The sequence below is a fragment of the Aythya marila genome, assembly GCF_965140915.1.
Source record: "Aythya marila genome assembly, chromosome: 14".
NCBI lineage: Eukaryota > Metazoa > Chordata > Aves > Anseriformes > Anatidae > Aythya > Aythya marila.
In genome coordinates, this window is record NC_139055.1 from 9521501 (window position 1) to 9539257 (window position 17757).

At 51.0% G+C, this 17757-nt stretch overlaps 1 protein-coding gene across 1 annotated transcript in view; it reads left to right on the forward strand.

Moving 5' to 3' along the window:
- The window catches only part of STK10 (serine/threonine kinase 10), a 48201-nt gene extending 31333 nt beyond the window's left edge, over positions 1–16868 (forward strand). The window contains exons 6-19 of the mRNA XM_082771673.1: positions 76–270; positions 1401–1482; positions 2643–2777; positions 3984–4529; positions 8367–8497; positions 9827–9950; positions 11161–11340; positions 11577–11669; positions 11832–11961; positions 12371–12495; positions 12856–13044; positions 13310–13435; positions 13682–13795; positions 13905–16868. Coding sequence (XP_082627799.1) covers positions 76–270; positions 1401–1482; positions 2643–2777; positions 3984–4529; positions 8367–8497; positions 9827–9950; positions 11161–11340; positions 11577–11669; positions 11832–11961; positions 12371–12495; positions 12856–13044; positions 13310–13435; positions 13682–13795; positions 13905–14045 — 2311 coding nt within the window. The 3' untranslated portion in view covers positions 14046–16868. The remainder of the gene's footprint in view (positions 1–75; positions 271–1400; positions 1483–2642; positions 2778–3983; positions 4530–8366; positions 8498–9826; positions 9951–11160; positions 11341–11576; positions 11670–11831; positions 11962–12370; positions 12496–12855; positions 13045–13309; positions 13436–13681; positions 13796–13904) is intronic.
- The last annotated feature ends 889 nt before the right edge of the window (positions 16869–17757 follow it).

Consider the following 17757-nt stretch of genomic DNA (forward strand, 5'->3'; position numbering starts at 1 on the left):
TAATCTCTGCTGAGAGGCTCGTGTGCATGGCAGCAGCTGTGGCATCATCTCTGCTCTTTGCTGTGCTCCTTGCAGGATGGCCCCAGAGGTGGTGATGTGTGAGACGATGAAGGACACGCCGTACGACTACAAAGCGGACATCTGGTCCCTGGGAATTACGCTGATCGAAATGGCCCAGATCGAGCCACCCCATCATGAGCTCAACCCCATGCGAGTCCTGCTGAAGATTGCCAAGTCCGACCCTCCCACGCTCAGCTGCCCTTCCAAATGGTGAGGGGGGGCCCTGCCTGGCAGCTCCTGGGAGGGGGCACCCTGGGATTTGTGATGCACACTGCAGTGCACAAAGCCTGGAGCACACATCCTCCAGCTTGTGCAGTATTTCAAGAGAGAAAAAATCATCTTTTATCACCGTGCTGTTTAATTTGAGAGCTTAGCGTGGGATTTGGGGTCCAGCTGTGTGCTAGGGGCTCCGTGCGTTGCTGTTTGAGGGAAACTGCTCGGTGTAGGGTGCGATGGAGCAGGCACTGCGGGGCTGTGACCATGCTGCAAGTGCCAGGGCAGCATGGAGGAAGCCCCAGTAGCCCTGCTGGATGAAGCAGGAGGGATTTTCTCATTAGTTTCAAAATGTCCCATTCTTATATGAAAGACAAATTTTCCTCTAAACCAGGAGGTGGCCAAGAACTCCAGAATTCCTTTCCTGGAGTCTGGAAACCCTCTTCTGCATTTAAAAACAATCCAAAATAATAATAATAATAAAAATCCAACCTATCATTTGATTTCCTATTGTGACTAAACCTGCTGCATGATAGCCTGCAGCAAGTTGCTGGGAGAGCAGTGGGGCCACAAGCACAGTTCCAGGGTTCAGGTGGCAGGCAGGAGTCCTAGAGCATCGAGCCCTCTGCTCCATGTAGGAGTGCTTCCTCTGGGGCTGCTCAGAAGCCAGAACTGGATCTCAGACGCACCCTGTGTCTGGGAGCTGCTCTCTGCAAGCTGGTGGTGCCCTCCTATGGGGTTTCTCATCTTTCATGGCCATCCCACCCCACTGGGGCTGAGGGAATGGGTGCTGGAGCATCCTTGTCCCCAAGCTCCACCTGAGAAACCAAGTGTTGTTGCCCTCTCCCAATCTCTCTGCCCCAGTTGTGGGCACAGTGGCCAGTGCTCAGTCCTGGTGTGTCTTGTTGCCATCATGGGTAAAGGAAAATCTAATTCCTTGCTTGGCCAGATTGATGATTCTCTTACAAATAATCAGAATAATTGAGCACTGCGCTTCTCATGCTGGGAGCGAAATGGGGATCGTGGTCAGATGCAAACAGGAACAAAACCTCCATGAGATTGAGCAGACCCTGGGGCATCTGAGGCATTTCCCTCTTCTGAGCTTCTCGCAATGACTGTGTTTGAAGGTCCCTGGAGTTCAGAGACTTCCTGAAGACGGCGCTGGACAAGAACCCGGAGACCCGGCCCAGCGCAGCCCAGCTGCTGGAGGTAGGGAGCTGCACTGGCCCCGGGGTGGGTCTGCACTGGTACCTGTGTCTCTGTGGGTCCCTGTGTTTGTACATCCTTATTCTTTTCTTCTTCTACTGCCTTTCTTTTTTTAACTAAAAAAGAAAAAAAAAAGAAAAAAAAAAAAGTGTTCATGGCCCTAGACTGGCTGAAGATAAATTTGCTCATTTTCAGAAAGTTCATAGTACTTAGCCACTAAAATGCTCCAGATGGAGCAGTGATGTTTTTCCCATTGGAGCAAATTGCAGAGCTCCTATTGATGCCAGCTGGAGTAGATGTGGCTCCCATTTCCTAAAAATGCCCATGTGGCAGTCAGCTTGCTTTATATCTGATCATACCAAATTTTAATCCAAGCCTTTTCCTCCAGTCCCCTTCCAAAACAACAACGAAACCCCACAAGATGCTTTTTTTTGGCACTGATTGCAAGTGCTCTGTCTGCATCATGGGCACATTTGCTGTGTCCTTCCCATGCTGCACATCCCAACCAAATTGCAGGTGCTCAGCTTGGTGTGTGTTGGGGGCTCTGTCCCCACGCACACAGGGGGCTCTGTGGAGGTGGGTGGGAGAGGAGCAGCTCCGCTGGTCACGGGTGGGCACGTCTTTACCCAGCTCAACAGGAGGAAGCGCACGGTGCGCTCTGGAAACCACAGGGACTCCCCAGCCTCTTGCCGAAGCTCAGCACAAACACGCCACTGTTTGCTGAGCGATCTGAGCCCAATTTCAATTAAATCTTCCCCCGCCCTGTGTTTGCATTCAAGCTTCCCACTGCTGCCCTGCTCTGCCCCAGCGATGCTCCATGGGCTCGGACCTGCATCGGGGCTCAGCCTGCCCGTGGCAGGGGAGGGCATTGCCTCTGCAGCGAGAGCCCCTTGTTTAAATGCAGCTGGTGCATTTAGGGGGGAGATGTTAAAGCAGCTTTGCAGATCATCGTGCTTTGAACATGTTTGCAGAGCTGACACTTAACCTCAGCATCATTTCCTCTCTCGTACAAAGCTGTAAATCCATTTAGGGGGTTAAGCCTCGTGATGCCGGTGAGAACCAGGTCCTTAGGTCTGCGCAGTTGTTTAAAAGCAAGGAGTGATCCTTGCCGTCGCTCTGTTTGTTGTCTGCTTCACACCGGCGTTTTGTGCTTGGCTTTTCAGCATCCCTTCGTGAGCAAGGTGACCAGCAACCGAGCCCTGCGTGAGCTGGTGGCCGAGGCGAAGGCCGAGGTGATGGAGGAGATTGAGGACAGCCGGGATGAAGCAGAGGACGACGACTCCTCAGAGTCTGCCTCGGTGAGCGCTGCCCTGCCAGCCCTGCGCCAGGCTTTGCACAGAGTGGGGCTGCACTAGGGGAAAAAGCCCCCAGCCTGGCTCCCAGAGGCTGCTTCGTGGCTACTTCCCCCAGACACCCATGGGAGAAGGCTGCTGCTTTTTCGGGCCCCTCTGGTGGACGGGAAAGCAGTTTCTTGGCCAGGGAGAGGCCGTGCTTCGGTGGCTGCCAAGGGCACAGGGAAACAATGGTGCTGGCGGGCGGCCCGGCTGCCTGCTCGCAGGAGGGGTGTGCCCAGAGCTGCTGCTGAGGCCAAGGCTGGGTTACGTGCGAAGGATGGAGAGCCTGGGTTTTCACCGAGCTGCCTTTCTCCTCCACCCCTCCTGCCAGGCAGTGCTGTCTGCACGGGGCTTGGGGTGGCCGGTGAGTGCGCTGAGCACCCCTGGCTCCGGTTTGTGTCCCGCTGCTGTGGTGTGGGTGGGAGGGTGGCAGGTTGCTGATTTCTTGAGAGAGGTCATCCTTGAAAAGGGAAGCGAGAAATCCTGACTTAAAACAGGGTCTGAAGTTGATCTGGTGGGCTGGGAACAAAAGGGCTGTGCATGGGCAGGGCTCTGAACGTGCTGGCATGGGGGAACTCAGGGGATGGAGCCCAGGCTTCCTAACCCTAGGAGCAGTTAGGAAATGCCACCCCCTTCCCAGTCAAAGAAACAATGACTGGATCTAAATAAAACTAAAAGATGTTTCTGTGCAGAACAGGACTGGTGCAGACCGCGTGGCATGTGGCACTGCAGTGCAGGCACCACCAGCCCCAGGAGGGAGCCGGGCAGTCCTGCCTCTGAGCCAGGATCCTGGAAAGGGCACAGTGTGTGGCTGCCCAGGTAGTTTTGCTGCAGATGTCCCGAACCCCCTGATCTGTGGCAAAGGACGGTGGTGAATCCATGGTCATGTGAAAAAGGGGTCCAGTATGCAAACTCCTAGGCTGCCTCTTAAGTGCTTGCATTTCCCAGGGCTCCTACACTGTTCTCTTCCCTTCCAGACAGTGTCCAGAGCACTTTGGACTGGAGAAAGACATCAGTATCCCAGGGCAAATGTCCTAACAGGGAAGATTTCTTCCCAGTATCTCCTTACCCGTGGGTGGCTTTGCTCTGAAGCACAGTGACTTACAGCTCCTGCAGTTGTGTTAAAGGGGTGGTGCAAAACCCAACATCTTCCCTTCGTTGTCTTTTCAGCCACCTGGAAAGCACAAGAGGGACCCCTCTGAAGTGAGCCAGCTGAGCTTTGATGGGGAGAAGCCTCCAGACTCTTCCTCACCCAAGACAGTTAACGGCCCCGTGGGGACTGGCAAGGAGACAGCAAACGGACAGGGTGGCAAAGCCCCAGATGAAGGGCTAAGCAGTGACAATGACAAACTGGCGAACAACCACTCCACAAAAGCCCTTGTCAGTTCTGCTCCTTCTGGCCCAGAGGATGGGAAAGCCACCTCGGGCAAACCAGACATCATCTCGCAGCCTGGACAGCTGGGAAATTCAACGGAGGGGGACAAGAAGCCCAAGTCTGGCAGCAGGGAGCGGAGCAGCATCGCGGACCGGCCGGAGAGCTTCACGGAGGAGAAACTCACCAACGGGAGCTTGGATTCCTCAGCTCCGTTCCCTGGCAGCCGGTCCAAAGGGGACTCAGATTCTGGCAGCACTTCGGCCTCAGAAAGCATGGACCTCACCATCTCCCTGTCCGCCGACCTGTCCCTCAACAGAGAGAGCGGTTCCATCTCCCTGAAGGTGAGACTGGTGGGCAGGGGGGTGTAGAGAAGAAAGGGCAGCAAGCCCATGATACATGCTGAGTGTTCTTTTTAGCTGGTCCCTGAAATTCAGATCTTTTCCTTGAGAGGCTGAGCACATGCATCAACCATACAACTATCAACCATAGTCCAGTAAACTCCTCCTTGAGAAAGCAGAATGCTTTTCTGGAAGGTTTTTACTCTAGATATTTAGATTTCGACTCTTTGACTGCAGGAGGAGAAAGTGAGTTGCCCCTAGTCTGCCATGTGCCTGGATTGGGAGCGGGTACAGTAGGAGAGCACGGAGGCTGGATGACAGCAGAGGGCCCAGGAACCTCGCCTTTAACCCCTGAGCACGGTGCTAAAGGTGCCCCAGGTGCCCCGTGGTGCAGAGTGCTGTTCGGTGGGATAGCCTCGTGGAGATGGTCAGTGAAAGGCTTGTGGCCGTGCTGGGTTAAGCTGTGCCATGGGTGCATGGTGGCATGTCTTGAAAGGGAGGAGAAGCTCTCGGTAGAGCTGCTACATGTCCTTTGCTGTCCCAGGCCACAGAAATCTAATGGAAGTCCAGTGCTTGGTGGCTACTTGTAGGTCCTGGAGAAATCTGAAGGAGCCGTGCCACATGCCTGACTTCTGTGGTCATACACAGTATAAGCAAGCCCAAGTGTGAAACCCAAAATGCCACTTCCTGAACTTTATATGTTGCCCATCATTCCCTGTTCTTTCCTAGACCATCTGACCCAAGGAGAAAGCTTATTTGGGCTGGTGCTTTTCTCGGCTTTTGCAACCTGCTGTACATCTGGCCTGGTTTGTGTCAGCAGCGATTTGCGTGAAGACCTCCCAGGCTTTTTGGCTTTTGCAAAGGCTTTCTGGAGGCTGGGAATGCTTGTGAGCCAGAGCCAGCAAGGTCAGCATGGCTTAGGGGAAGAGGCAAAATAATTCGAATGATATTTGCTGATCTTCAGGAGAAGAAATGTAGGCAACTTGAGGGGGCAGAGCGTGTGTTGCAATTGCCTGCATGAGTGAAGGCTTCCCGGCACAGAAATGTGCCCAGATACCATTCTTGGCAAAGCTGACCTCCCCTTCTCCCTCCTGCTGTGAGCACGAGAGCTGGCATCCCCTGCAGAGCCCACACTCAAGGTGGATCTGCTAACAAGAGAGGTGTGACACTCTTGCATAGCCGTTCACCTCTCCACGATGCCTTCCCTGTGCCACCCAGTCTCCTCGAGGCCAGCCGCAGGTACACGTGGTGCCACACATGTAATTGCTCTCCCCAGTCAGCCCCCTACAAGGGGAAAGGAATTGTTTGTTTGTTTGTTTTAAAGGGAGTAAATCTCAGAGATGGTCATGTTAGATGACAGTTTGATTTGCCCCACTGAGAGGTGATGCTCAGAACAGACTAAATCACATCTCCAAGCGAGGCTTTCAGCAGAGCTGTTCTCCAGGGGTGATGCCGCTGGAGGGCCCTGGGTGCCCTGGTGGTGGCTCTGCTTTGCTGGATTTGTAATGAAAATGAGCTGTTAGTGTGGAGAGTACGGGCTGTGCTGCTCCCTCCTCACCTGGCAGCAGTTTCAGTGCTCTTCATTCCTCTTGAGCTTGTCTGTGGCTGAATTCCTCTTCCTCCCAGCTGCTGGGGACTGCCCCAGGCTGGGCTGTTTTGTGATTTCCAGGGGCTGCTGTTTACAGTTGAAGGAAATAGCTGTGCTTATTTATTTACTTGGGGTGAAGGAGGGTTCTCCTGCTGCCTCCTCTGGCTTGTCCACACAGATTATCCCCAGGCTTAGCTTTATGGATGTAAACTCCCCTGCTCTGCCCCTGCTAGTGCTTCTGGTGATGTTGGGTTACGTGCACAGGGTACCAGGCAGGTTGCAGCCAGAGAAGGGACAACAAAGAGTTAAACCAAATCTGGTTGTGAACATTAACTGTTACATGCCTTTTATCACAGGCTAAACTGCAAAGTTAATATCACACTTATTACCAGGTCCATTTTCCAGTTGTTTATAATTTAGTCAAAAAGAAAACAAAAATTCCACCAGAAAGTATTCAGATCTTGTTTTAGAAAAATTAAGGATAAAAATCTACAGGTGAGTCTGTGAGGCTGCAGATGGCAAAGAAAGCAGTCAAAAATGGGATGCAGATAGAAGGAGAGAGATAGGGCTTTGAAAAGGTAAAGCAAACTTTCTCAGATCAAACTGTTTGTGGGAGGAGATCCTCATTTTGAGTACATAGCTTGAATTTTTGCCCGGGTAGGCACTGCTTGGACCTGCTAAATGTTGGCATTTTCTCACCCTGGAAATGCCGGGTTTTAGCCAGCTGTTTTAATTCAGTTTCCAGGCAGTAAGAGTCTTAGTGACTTAAACTGAGCCCATGCAAACCTTTTTGCACCAGTTCCTCTGTATTGGTTTAACCTCTAATGTACTGGTACATCGTTAGTGGGCAAGTTGTGTGGCCTCGGTGTTTCCCTGGCTCCTTGTCCTGGCTCAGTTGGGATAGAGTTAATTTTCTTGGTGGTAGCTCATAGGGTGCTAAGTTATGGATTTGTAATGAAAATAGCACTGATAACATCCCCATGTTTTCAGTTGTTGCTGAGCAGTGCTCTCACGGAGCCAAGGACTTTTCAGCTTCTCGTATCACCCTGCCGGCAAGGAGCCTGGGGGTGCACCAGGAGCTGGGAGGGGACAGAGCCAGGACAGCTGACCCAGACTGGCCAAAGGGATGTCCCATAACATATAGGATGCCATGCTCAGAGATAAGGCTGTGGGGAGCTAGCAGGGGGGCTGACATTGCTCATGGACAGGCTGGGTGTCGGTCGGCTGGTGGTGAGCAATCGCGTTATTCATCACTTGTTTTTTCCTTCAGTTGTGGGGGTTTTGTTTGGTTCTTCTTTTTTTTTCCCCATTTCTTATTTAACCGTCTTTATCTCAACCCACTCATTTTCTAACTTCTGCCCTTCTGATTCTCTTCCCCGCTTCCAGCTGGGGGTGTGTGTGAACAAGCAGCCGTGTGGTGCTGTGCTGCTCGCTGGGGTTAAGCCACAGCACTCCTCCATTTGCTGGGAGCTCTCTGGGGGCTTGCTTTGGCCACTGCAGGCTCGTGGGAAACTCTTGTGCCGTGCTCTCTATCTGTAATGGCCATCAGCATAAGAATGAGAGGATCTGGGGGAGTCTTAGCCCATTCTACCCCTGCGCATTCCGTGTAGGACTGTGTGATTTAAGTCCTTCATGCCCCTATTATTTTTGTCAAAGCAGCCACGTCCCTGGTCACAGTCCTTCAGCCAGGCTGCGGATGCAGAGTGAGACAGACTTGCTCACTTTCCCCTACTCCAGTGGAAACAAGCCTGGACTGTGCTTTGGGGAGGTCGCTGTAAGGGGCTCGGAGCTGCTTGTGATTAGTGAGGTATTGTAATGAGGGCCAGAGGGACACGAGTGCAGAGATGTTGGGCTGGGCTGGCTCCTTTCCCCATGGCTGTGTCTGCAGCCGCAGCCTGCTGGGGAGGCCTTGGCTGCCCTGCACCTGTGGGTCAGATGGCCCAGGGGGGTTAAAAGGAAACACTGCAAGCATCACATTGTGTGGATTTCTAGGAACTGCAGTTTTGCAGGGTGGAAATTTTGCAGGGTGGAAATCACACCTCACTCCATCGTGCAGCAAACAAAGTCTGCATGATTTGAACAGCACCTCCAAATCTGCTGATGATATTTGCTTTGATGTAGTTTCCTTGCTTGTATTTGCTCTTTATCAACAACAGCACCAAAATTGCTCTGAGACCTCCAGCTGTACGCCCCGAGCAGCAAGCTGGGGAGCTGCTTCATGGCCTCTTTCTTTCCTCTTTTGCCAAACTCAGGATTCCCGGATGCACAACAAGACGCTGAAACGCACCCGCAAGTTTGTGGTGGATGGAGTGGAGGTGAGCGTCACCACCTCGAAGATCATCAGCGAGGATGAGAAGAAGGATGAAGAGATGAGATTCCTCAGGCAAGTTGGCCACCAGTGTGGAAGGGAGGGCAGGGCAATGCACTGGGCAGCATTTTCTTCTCCACAAGCAAATCCAGGAGTGACCTAAAGTCCTCGTGTTTCCTGCCTTGGTCCAGCTTGGACAGGACAAGTGTCCAGGGTGGACATCACTTCCTTTAGTCTTCTCTTAGCAGTATTTGTGCCAGGCAGGGGGCTCACTGTACTGTCTCAGCTGAGCTCTATTCCCATGCAGACGGCATCCCTGATAAAAGAATCCTTCTTTCTGATGGTGCTTGCTCCATCTGCAAGGAGGAAGAAGGGACAGAGAAGCTGGGGCTGGCAAGCATCAGGTCCCTGAGCAGCCTTTGGGAGAAGTGGCTGTTCTACTGGGGCTACCTAGTGGGCATGGTGAACTTTCCTGGCATCTTGTTTTGTACTTAAGAGCCTTGTTTCTGACTTTTTGGAACACGCCAAGGCATTCATTTGAAGGTGAAATTAGAAAAGAGACGATCCTATTGAGCCAACTGATTTAGTGGGGGTTGAGTTTGTTTTGAGAGAAGAAATTGTTCCAAAGTAGTTTTCCCAAGAGGGCCCCCAGAGAGTTGCACTGCAGCGTGTAGCACTAATGCACAGCAGCAGCGGGGATCCTGCACAGGAAAACTGCTGCTGCTTTCCTTTTTGAGTGGTACATCGCTGACTTCCAACTTGGTGGGGCACGAACTCTGCAAACTGGCTCAAACACAACCTCCTGACCGAGCAGAGGCTCCCTTTCACCAGCTATGAAGCTGAGGGACTCACTGGGAGGAGTGACACAATATCTTGATAGATTGATCAGAATTTGGGAAAACTGCCCTTTCTGCCCTCTGGGTGTGAGCACAATCGGATACAGAGTGTGGGAGCCAGGCCAGGGCAATGCCAGCTTGGCCTGAGCTGTGTTTTGAAGACCAGTGTGCACTAATCTGTATGATAGAAGGGATATTTTGGATCCTGACTGGAGGGCATTGCCTTGCAGCATCACTTTAGGAGCTTTGTCAAGGCTTGTTGGTGAAGGCTCGAATGCTAACAGGCCTTAGCTGTGAAAACAGACTGCATGCCTACAGTTAATGTAATTAGCACGCTGATTCCTTGCAGTGAGCTGGTGGTGCAGAGCCCAAGAGCACATCCCTCAGTTGGCATTTACCTCCTGCCTCTGCTCAAAACAAGCAGCTGAGTGCTAAGGGATGCCCGTGCAGTTCTCCCTCACTCCTGGAGTGCTCTGGTTATTGATTCTGCCATCTCCACTCAGGCACGCAGCTCTGACCTCATCTGACCGTATTTCTCTCTCTCCTTCCCTTTTCTAACCCTCTGCAGGCGCCAGGAGCTGCGGGAGCTGCGTCTCCTTCAGAAGGAGGAGCACCGAAACCAGGCCCAGCTCAACAGCAAGCACCAGCTGCAGATGGAGCAGATGCTCAGGCGCTTTGAGCAAGAAATGACGGTATGTAGGCAGGGGAGGCTGCCGGCTGCCAGCTGGTTTGGCTTCTTTGCAGATGCCCTCCAAGCCCCATCAAAGGGCAGAGCTGTCTGGGTTGTGGCCATCCTGGGACGTCTTCCTGGGAGCAAAGCAGATGATAAACCCCTTTGGGATCTGAGGGACAGGATGCATTTGTAGGGGATGGAGCCTTATTGGGGTGTTAGGTGCTTAGGGAGCACTGATTGCCATTGAAAGGTGTAGCAGGGAAAAAGTTGTTCAGGACTTTCCCTCTTCAGTGATCTTTTCTTGTATGTCCCTTCCCACCTACTGTGAGAAGCAGTTTGTAGTACTGTTGTGTTTAACAGAAAAAAACCTTCAAATAAGAAAGTGGTGTGGTTAGAGTGCGAGAGCAGGAAAACTGGCAAGTCTTTGAGTATAAACTGAATAAAGATAAACTGGGTTGGCTTATTTAGTTCCTCCATGGGCAGCTTACGTTGAAGTAGAATGATTTTATAGGTAAATCCTTTTAAAGCTTTCATGAGCCATGTGCTAAATACTCCTTTATTAATTCACCTAGCTTGTGCGTCTGATAACCCCATCCTCCTGCAGCAGGCTGGGAGGCATCGTTCATTCATGTGCTCTGTTATATTTCTAAAGTCTTGACATGCCACGTCTGTAAATTTCCATCTTAGCCAGTCACTTCTCATTTGTGCGACATTATTCACCATGCAGTGTGATGTGCAAAAGCTCCACATGTGCTTCTTTTACCATTTACCTGTGGCAGTTTGCAATCCAGTCCTACTGATACCAGTACTCTCTATCCCTGCTGCTCACAGAGATATTAGCACAAGGGCGCTGTCGGAACACAGTACCCTCAAATGTGAAAATCCTTGTCTGCAGAGAAAGGAGTGTTATGCTTGAGCTCCAATGCCTGCTAATATTTGCTCAGGGCTGTGGGTCCCAGTGGGATGTTACAGATCAGGCCTTAAGCAAGGAGAAAGTGTTGAAATGCATCAGCACTAGAACAAAATCAGAAATGCTTCATGCTCATACTAGAGCTGGCTTGTATTTCATGGGTCATTCTTTGGAAATTTCTTTCCTCTGTATTCAGTAAAAATGTTTGATTCATGCTAGGACAACCACCTCACTTACAAAATTGTATTTTTATTATTTTTTTTTAAGAAAATGAAACTCAGAGGAGACTGAGGTTGACCTCTCTTTCCTTCCCATACAGGCAAAGAAGAAGTTCTATGACACTGAACTGGAGAACCTCGAGCGGCAGCAGAAGCAGCAGATTGAGAAGATGGAACAGGATCACTCGCTGCGCCGGCGGGAGGAGGCCAAGCGCATTCGCTTAGAGCAGGAACGGGACCATGTAAAATTCATGGAGCAGCTGAAGCAGATGAAGAAGGAGGTAAATGGGGTAGGATGGAGGAATTGTGGTCTCCTGCACCTGTTTCTTCCAGGAAAGCATCAACCTTTCTCCATAGCAGATCTCGAGGGGGAAGCAGTTGGTGTTTTAGCAGGAAGCTCTTGCTTTTTCTTTGGTATATTTGTTTTTTTTCCTGAGATTCTGCTGTTTAGCAACATTAGGCTGGATTTTTCTTGGCCTAAATTACCTGCTGATAAATCTCCTCTCCCTCTCCAAAGGTCAAGAATGAGGTTGAAAAGATGCCACGGCAACAGCGCAAAGAGAGCATGAAGGTGAAGATGGATGACTTTGCCCAAAAAAAGCAAACCATGGTAAGGCTGAGAGAAGATTGCCACAACTCAGAGACTGGATAGGGCAGAGCAGACTGACACATCCTTCTCCTTTGAGGGACTGGTTGTCTGTAAATTACCACCAGATGCTTTTCGGGTTCCAGTAGAAGGAGAGCTCATGGTGCTATTGCTGTTTCCTTCCAGGAACAGGAGTTTTTGGCCAAGCAGAAGGAAGACCTGGATCTAGCCATGAAGAACATAACTGCCCAGAACAAAAAAGAGATCTGCGACAAGGAGCGCGAGTGCCTCAACAAAAAGCAGCAGCTCATGAGAGGTGGGTGGCAAAGGCTGAAGAGGAAGAAAGCAAATGCTGTGATGATGGGCTTATCCACTGCTGGCTCTTCCCACGCAACAGATGCTGCAGCAGAGTTGCAAGCTGGCAGGATAGGATTTAGAAAAAACAGCCCTGCCAGATCCTGTCTAAATGTTTAACAATAATAATACTTAGCATCTTAATCTTCAGAGTGCTTTACAAATATGAACCAATTAGGCTTCGTAATTACAAGAATGATTCTCTGATATGGTTTACAACCAATTTCTCTTGGAAGACAGGTGGTGAACAGTCACACCCCACATCTGCTGTGCTGCTCCCGTGTGTAGGGACCACTCGTGCTTGGGGTGCTGCGTGTGTCCAAGCTGGGAGGCCTGGGTGGGTTTTCTCCTGACTCTTCTCCCTTCCTCAGACCGGGAGGCGTGTATCTGGGATCTTGAAGAGCATCAGCAACAGGAGAAGCACCAGCTTGTCAAGCAGCAGCTGAAGGACCAGTATTTCCTCCAGAGGCACGAGTTGCTCCGGAAGCATGAGAAGGTGAAGTGTTAGCTCCTTCCTATGCCAGTGCCAGTTGCTGCTCGTCTGGGTGCAAGGGTGTCCCTGAAAACATCCCTTTTAGGATTTAAATGAGGGTGGAGAATGGGCTAAGTGTTGAGGGACTTGGTCATAGTTAGTCCAAAGGAATCAGAATAACACTGGGGTCAGCATACTTGCTTGGGATGTATATTCTGTGCTGCCTGCATTTAACATCCAAGAAGCAGCTGTGAATTTGGGGAGCTCTTCTGGCAACTTCTCACTGTCCAGTATGACATTCAGTGGATTCCCACAGCAGTGAGTGAAGGTTGGCACACCTGATGTGTGTCTTCTGCTCTGATGCCTGGTTCTGTGCCGTTGCAGGAAAGGGAGCAAATGCAGCGATACAACCAGCGCATGGTAGAGCAACTGAAGGTTCGGCAACAGCAGGAGAAGGCCCGGCTGCCCAAAATCCAGCGGAGCGAAGGGAAGACACGCATGGCCATGTACAAGAAGAGCCTTCACATCCACTCCAGCGGGAGTGCATCCGAGCAGCGGGAGAAGATAAAACAGGTCAGGCCGTGCAAAGGATACCAGGGCTGAGGCTTAGCTTGGGGGTACAGTTACTTCTCTGAGGAAGGGAAGTTGGAAAGAAGTGACCATTCCCAAATTTCTAACCCTCTGCAGGAAGACAGAGGTCTTTGCTTTTGTGGGGAACACTGGGGAGCATCATCAGTTTTTTTCTTTTCCTTCATATAAAATAATATAAGTTGACTGGTCTCTTAACCGGCTTCAGAGAAGCGATGCTTACACACACTTCTGCTTTCTTCTCTGCCAGTTTGCTCAGCAGGAAGAGAAGAGGCAAAAGGCAGAGCGGCTGCACCAGCAGCAGAAGCATGAGACGCAGATGAAGGACATGCTAGCCCAGTGTGAGAGCAACACGAACGAGCTCCAGCAGCTGCAGGTACCCATTCCTCCTGGTCTGGCCTCTCAGGGGTGCAGCAAAGTCCTGGCTATTGTCAGAAGTGGCTGCAATGAACTAGAACTGGTGTCCTCGGCTCTGCCTCAGAGGCTTTTGTGGCTGTGTCTCGACATGCCCTGGAGCTCAGAGCTCCGAATGCCTCTGGCTGATTGATGCACGGCCGGCTGGAGCACAGGACTTAGAGTCCCAGCTCCTTAATGAGTGTTTTGTTTTGTGGTCTGCATTTAGAATGAAAAGTGTCACCTCTTGATTGAACACGAAACCCAGAAGCTTAAGTCCCTGGACGAGAACCACAACCAGCACATGAAGGAGTGGCGGGACAAGCTGAGGCCACGGAAGAAGGTATGGCCTCCCCAGAGTGTCCTGTTTGGCTGATCGGGGGGGACAAAGTCTGTAGATCCAGTACAGTGCCAAACACATCTCTTGTTGCATGTGTTCCCTTCTGCTTCAGGCCCTGGAGGATGAGCTGAACCAGAAGAAGCGTGAGCAGGAGATGTTCTTCAAGCTGAGCGAGGAGGCAGATGAACAGACCCCCGCATCCCCAACCAAACACGCCAAGTTCATCCCGTTCAGCTCTACAGAGAGCTCCTAACCCCCAGGTGGCAGCTGGCAGGCCCCCAGCTGGTACTTGCCGTGTCCTCCTGGGCTGCAGGGGGGCCTCTTGGACTTGGAAGACCCTCTTGGCAGCCTCTGCTCACAACAGCACCCGCCTGTCCCCTCGCTCTGTCTGAGAGAAACATGGCCTGTCTTTCATGTGGGGTGCTGGCAGGAAAGCTTGGCTTTTCCAGGGACTGGCCCACTCAGTGAGGAGGCCAGGAGGGCCATTTCTGTGGTTGTACTGGCACCATTAGCTGAACGCGTCGCCTTGGACGTGAGCCTGGTGCTCACTAGGCCCATCAGCTCGGGCTGGAGCAGTAACAGCCCTGAGCAGGAGGAGCAGGCAGGCCCTCACGCACCCAGCCCGTGGCCAGCAGCCTCTCCTCACAGCTGATCCTTCTCCTCCTGGTCCTCCATAAACGGCTGGCCTGGGGCAAAGCAGCTTTGGTGGTGTCTTACGCTAACCTTGGCCTCGTGGCCCCCCACACTCGCCTTAGATTTATTTGTATCTACTGTGGCCTTCTTGTGCTCAAGGGAGACAGCAATTTGGATTTTTTTTTTCCTTTGAGCAGGGAGGGTTGGGTTCCTTTTTTCCTCTTGCTCCTGGTACAGACTGTGCAGGCTTTTGTCTCTTACGGAAAAGTACGTGCGTGTGAGGACGGGGAGGTTTGGTATGGTGTCCTGTCCTGCGGTGACACCACAAGGTGTTAGCCACAGCCACTTGCCTTTAGTCAGTGAAGGGCAGAAGGGTGTCATTACCACAGCCCTTGCGGTCACACAGGTGCTTGAGATATTTTTTTAAGTGCCTTGTATCTGGGCAGGAAGGTCAGCCACTCTGCAGTCAGGGTTACGGAAGGGAATAAAGGATTCTTCAAGCAAGGGAAGAGGAGATGCAGACAGGTCACGGTGGCTCGTTACCTTCAGCATTGCTTTGTCCACTGATGTTTCATCTTCTCATGAAGTGTCACAGTTTCCTGGGTGACTCTCCAGGCTTTCAGCTTAGGGTCAGGCTGCTGAGAGGCAGAGCAGCAGCAGGTCCAGCCCTCCATCCTCTCTGCTCCCTGGCGATGTGTCCTGGCTGGGCTGCCTTTCTTTCCCCACCTGCACCAGGCACTGCTTGGCTGAGCTCCTGGGCAGGTCCTGGAGCATGGACCTGAGTAAGGGGTCAGAGACCTCACTGGGCAGCACCCTCCTCATGCAATGGCAGTGACCAAAGGGTGTAAGGTAGCACTTTTTCTCTCTTTGATCTCCAGACAATTGTTAAACACCTGCTTCCCTAGCAAAGTAAAATGTCCCTTAAAAAAAATAAAATTTAAAAATTGTTATTTTAAAATCTCACATGTAGGTTCAGAGACATGCTGGCATTTCAGGAAAAGGCGGTGTGTGACATGCTACACTTCCTAGCTGAAGGAGTCAGTCTCCAGGTCTCTAGCACCTCTTTATCTGAGGAGCGCATTCATCACCATTTAGAGTTCATAATATATATTAATAAGCTTCCTGCAAACTAGCAAGACTACATCCATTTGGGCCATGCCAAGTTTCTTCTGAATCCACACCATTATTGTCTTTATTAGCAAATGTAGCCTAGACAGAATTCTAAGGGCTCTGCCCCTCTGCCAGCAGACTGCTTTGTGGCTTTTCAGTAACTGGCCTGTCCTCAGGAGACCGTCTGTCCAGTCTCCAAAAACACTGACTGTGCCTTTCAGATATAACGACAGGATCGGGTTTGGAGCTAACATAAAAACAAATGAATGCAGGGGGTGTTCCTGAACCAGGACAATGTGCTGGTTTCAGCCTTTTAGTCGCAATAGAAATGCATGATAGCAGCCCCCGAGGTTTTGTTTGCTGTCCTGCTGGGGTCAGCTGGAGCTGTGCTCTGAAATGGTTGTTGTTGCAGAAATCAGGACCCCAGGCCTGGCCTTTCATGTGTTGTACGTGACTAGTGGAAGGATGTCTTGCAGCATACTGTACCTGCAGCAGAATGTACCTGGTCTCGCTGAAGGGGGGTGTAGCCTCTCTGACTGCCTTCTTGCACCAGCCCAGGAGCATCAGTTCTCTCTGGATGTTGTGCAACGATGTGAATGTATGGAGGCTACTTCTGGAGGCTTTTAAAGGGCTGGTGTGAGTACTCACAAGGTGAATCGGTTGTCCCCTCCTCCAGTCCACCTTACTTGCAGCCTGGAGCTAGCAACATAGTTTTGCTTTTGCTAACAGAGGGTAGGAATGGTTTTGTCCCCTGCCCTTTGCCTGTTCTCAGCTCCTTCTCCAGGTGTGTTGGGGCTCTAACACCAAACCCTTCTCCTAGAAGATGGCAGGGGAGCACGTCTTATGATTGTCATGTTTACAGGGTGCTTATTTTTCCCCCTTGAAAAAGAGGATGTCTTGGATGTTTCCTGTTCAGAAGTAACCATGAATAAATCCAACTTATTTCTGAGGGGAGGTGGGGTGCCATTTTAAAAAATGTGGCTTTGAATAAAAGTTGTTTTTTTTTTTTTTAATATTTTGTAAAATGTCTCTAGTGGGGTGACCACTGATGTATAGAGCCTTCTAATAAAGTAACAGACTGAGAAACCCAGGCGTGTGTCTGCTTTCCTGCATGATTGCTGGCTGTGGCCTCAGATCAGCACAGTTTTGCTTTTACATTCTGGGTTTTGCTGACTTATGGAAAGCTCCAGAGCCAGTTCTGGCATGTGAACCTTGCAAGGCTGAAATTCCAGTTCATTAAAATGCAGCTAGTTGTTTCAGAAACACTTCTGCTGTGCGCTGCAGCTCACTGACAGTGACATCCTTGCTCCGAAGCTGGAAGTGTGGCAGACCCGAGTCAAGCAGCAGTTCCCTCGGTGCCTTCCTTGTGTTAAAACAGTGCTCGGGTGCCTCTGCTTGGCGAAGGGGGAGTATTGCATCCAGTTGTTTGAAGAATGCAAAATGTTTATGCATGACTTTTTTCCTTTTTCCCTTTTTTTTTTTTTTTTTTTTTTAATGAGGTTGTCTGGCTTTAGCAGAAGATAGCCTCGGTTCCCATGCTTTTTTTGGGACAAGGATGTCCTAGGGCTGCCTCACTGTCTCCTCCCCGCTATGTCCTGCTGCTCTTGTTGAAGTTTTGCTTGGATCTGGGGCCGTGTCATGAGACCAAGATGCAAACCTCACCTTTCCCTGCCAGTGCAGGGGGGACACCTCTCCTTGCTCCCCCAGGCTGCTCAGAAAAGCTCCCACCACTTCTGTAACCAGGCCCAGGGCTTTTGTGATCTTTGTTTGCTGCTTGGAGATTTTTACCTGCAGGTTTAGCTATTTCTTTCACGTAGATACCTCGCACCAAGCAGGGATGCACTGTACAACAACGGCTTTGAAAGGAGCTGGTGCATTTGCTGTGATGTTTCCCCTTGTTTTTGAAAAGTTGCTCCAGAACCTACCAACTTCTGCCATGCTGGAAGTGACCTTGCTACCTGGGTCCACCTTGGTTACATAAAAGTGCAGGCTGGGAGTCCAAAGGGGAGGTAGGGAAAGGCAGAGGGAGCTGTTGGTGCCAACCAGCTGGCTGGGGGGGGTTAATTGGGCAGCACTGCATTGAGAGAAGGACAAGAGCAAGGTGCCTGCCTCCTTACTCTGTGAAATAGTAAGAGATGAACTAGCTGAGGACATGTAATTAACCACCTCTTTCATTTACCTGTGCCAGGACTGCACCATCCCCTGGGGCACACTGGTCATTT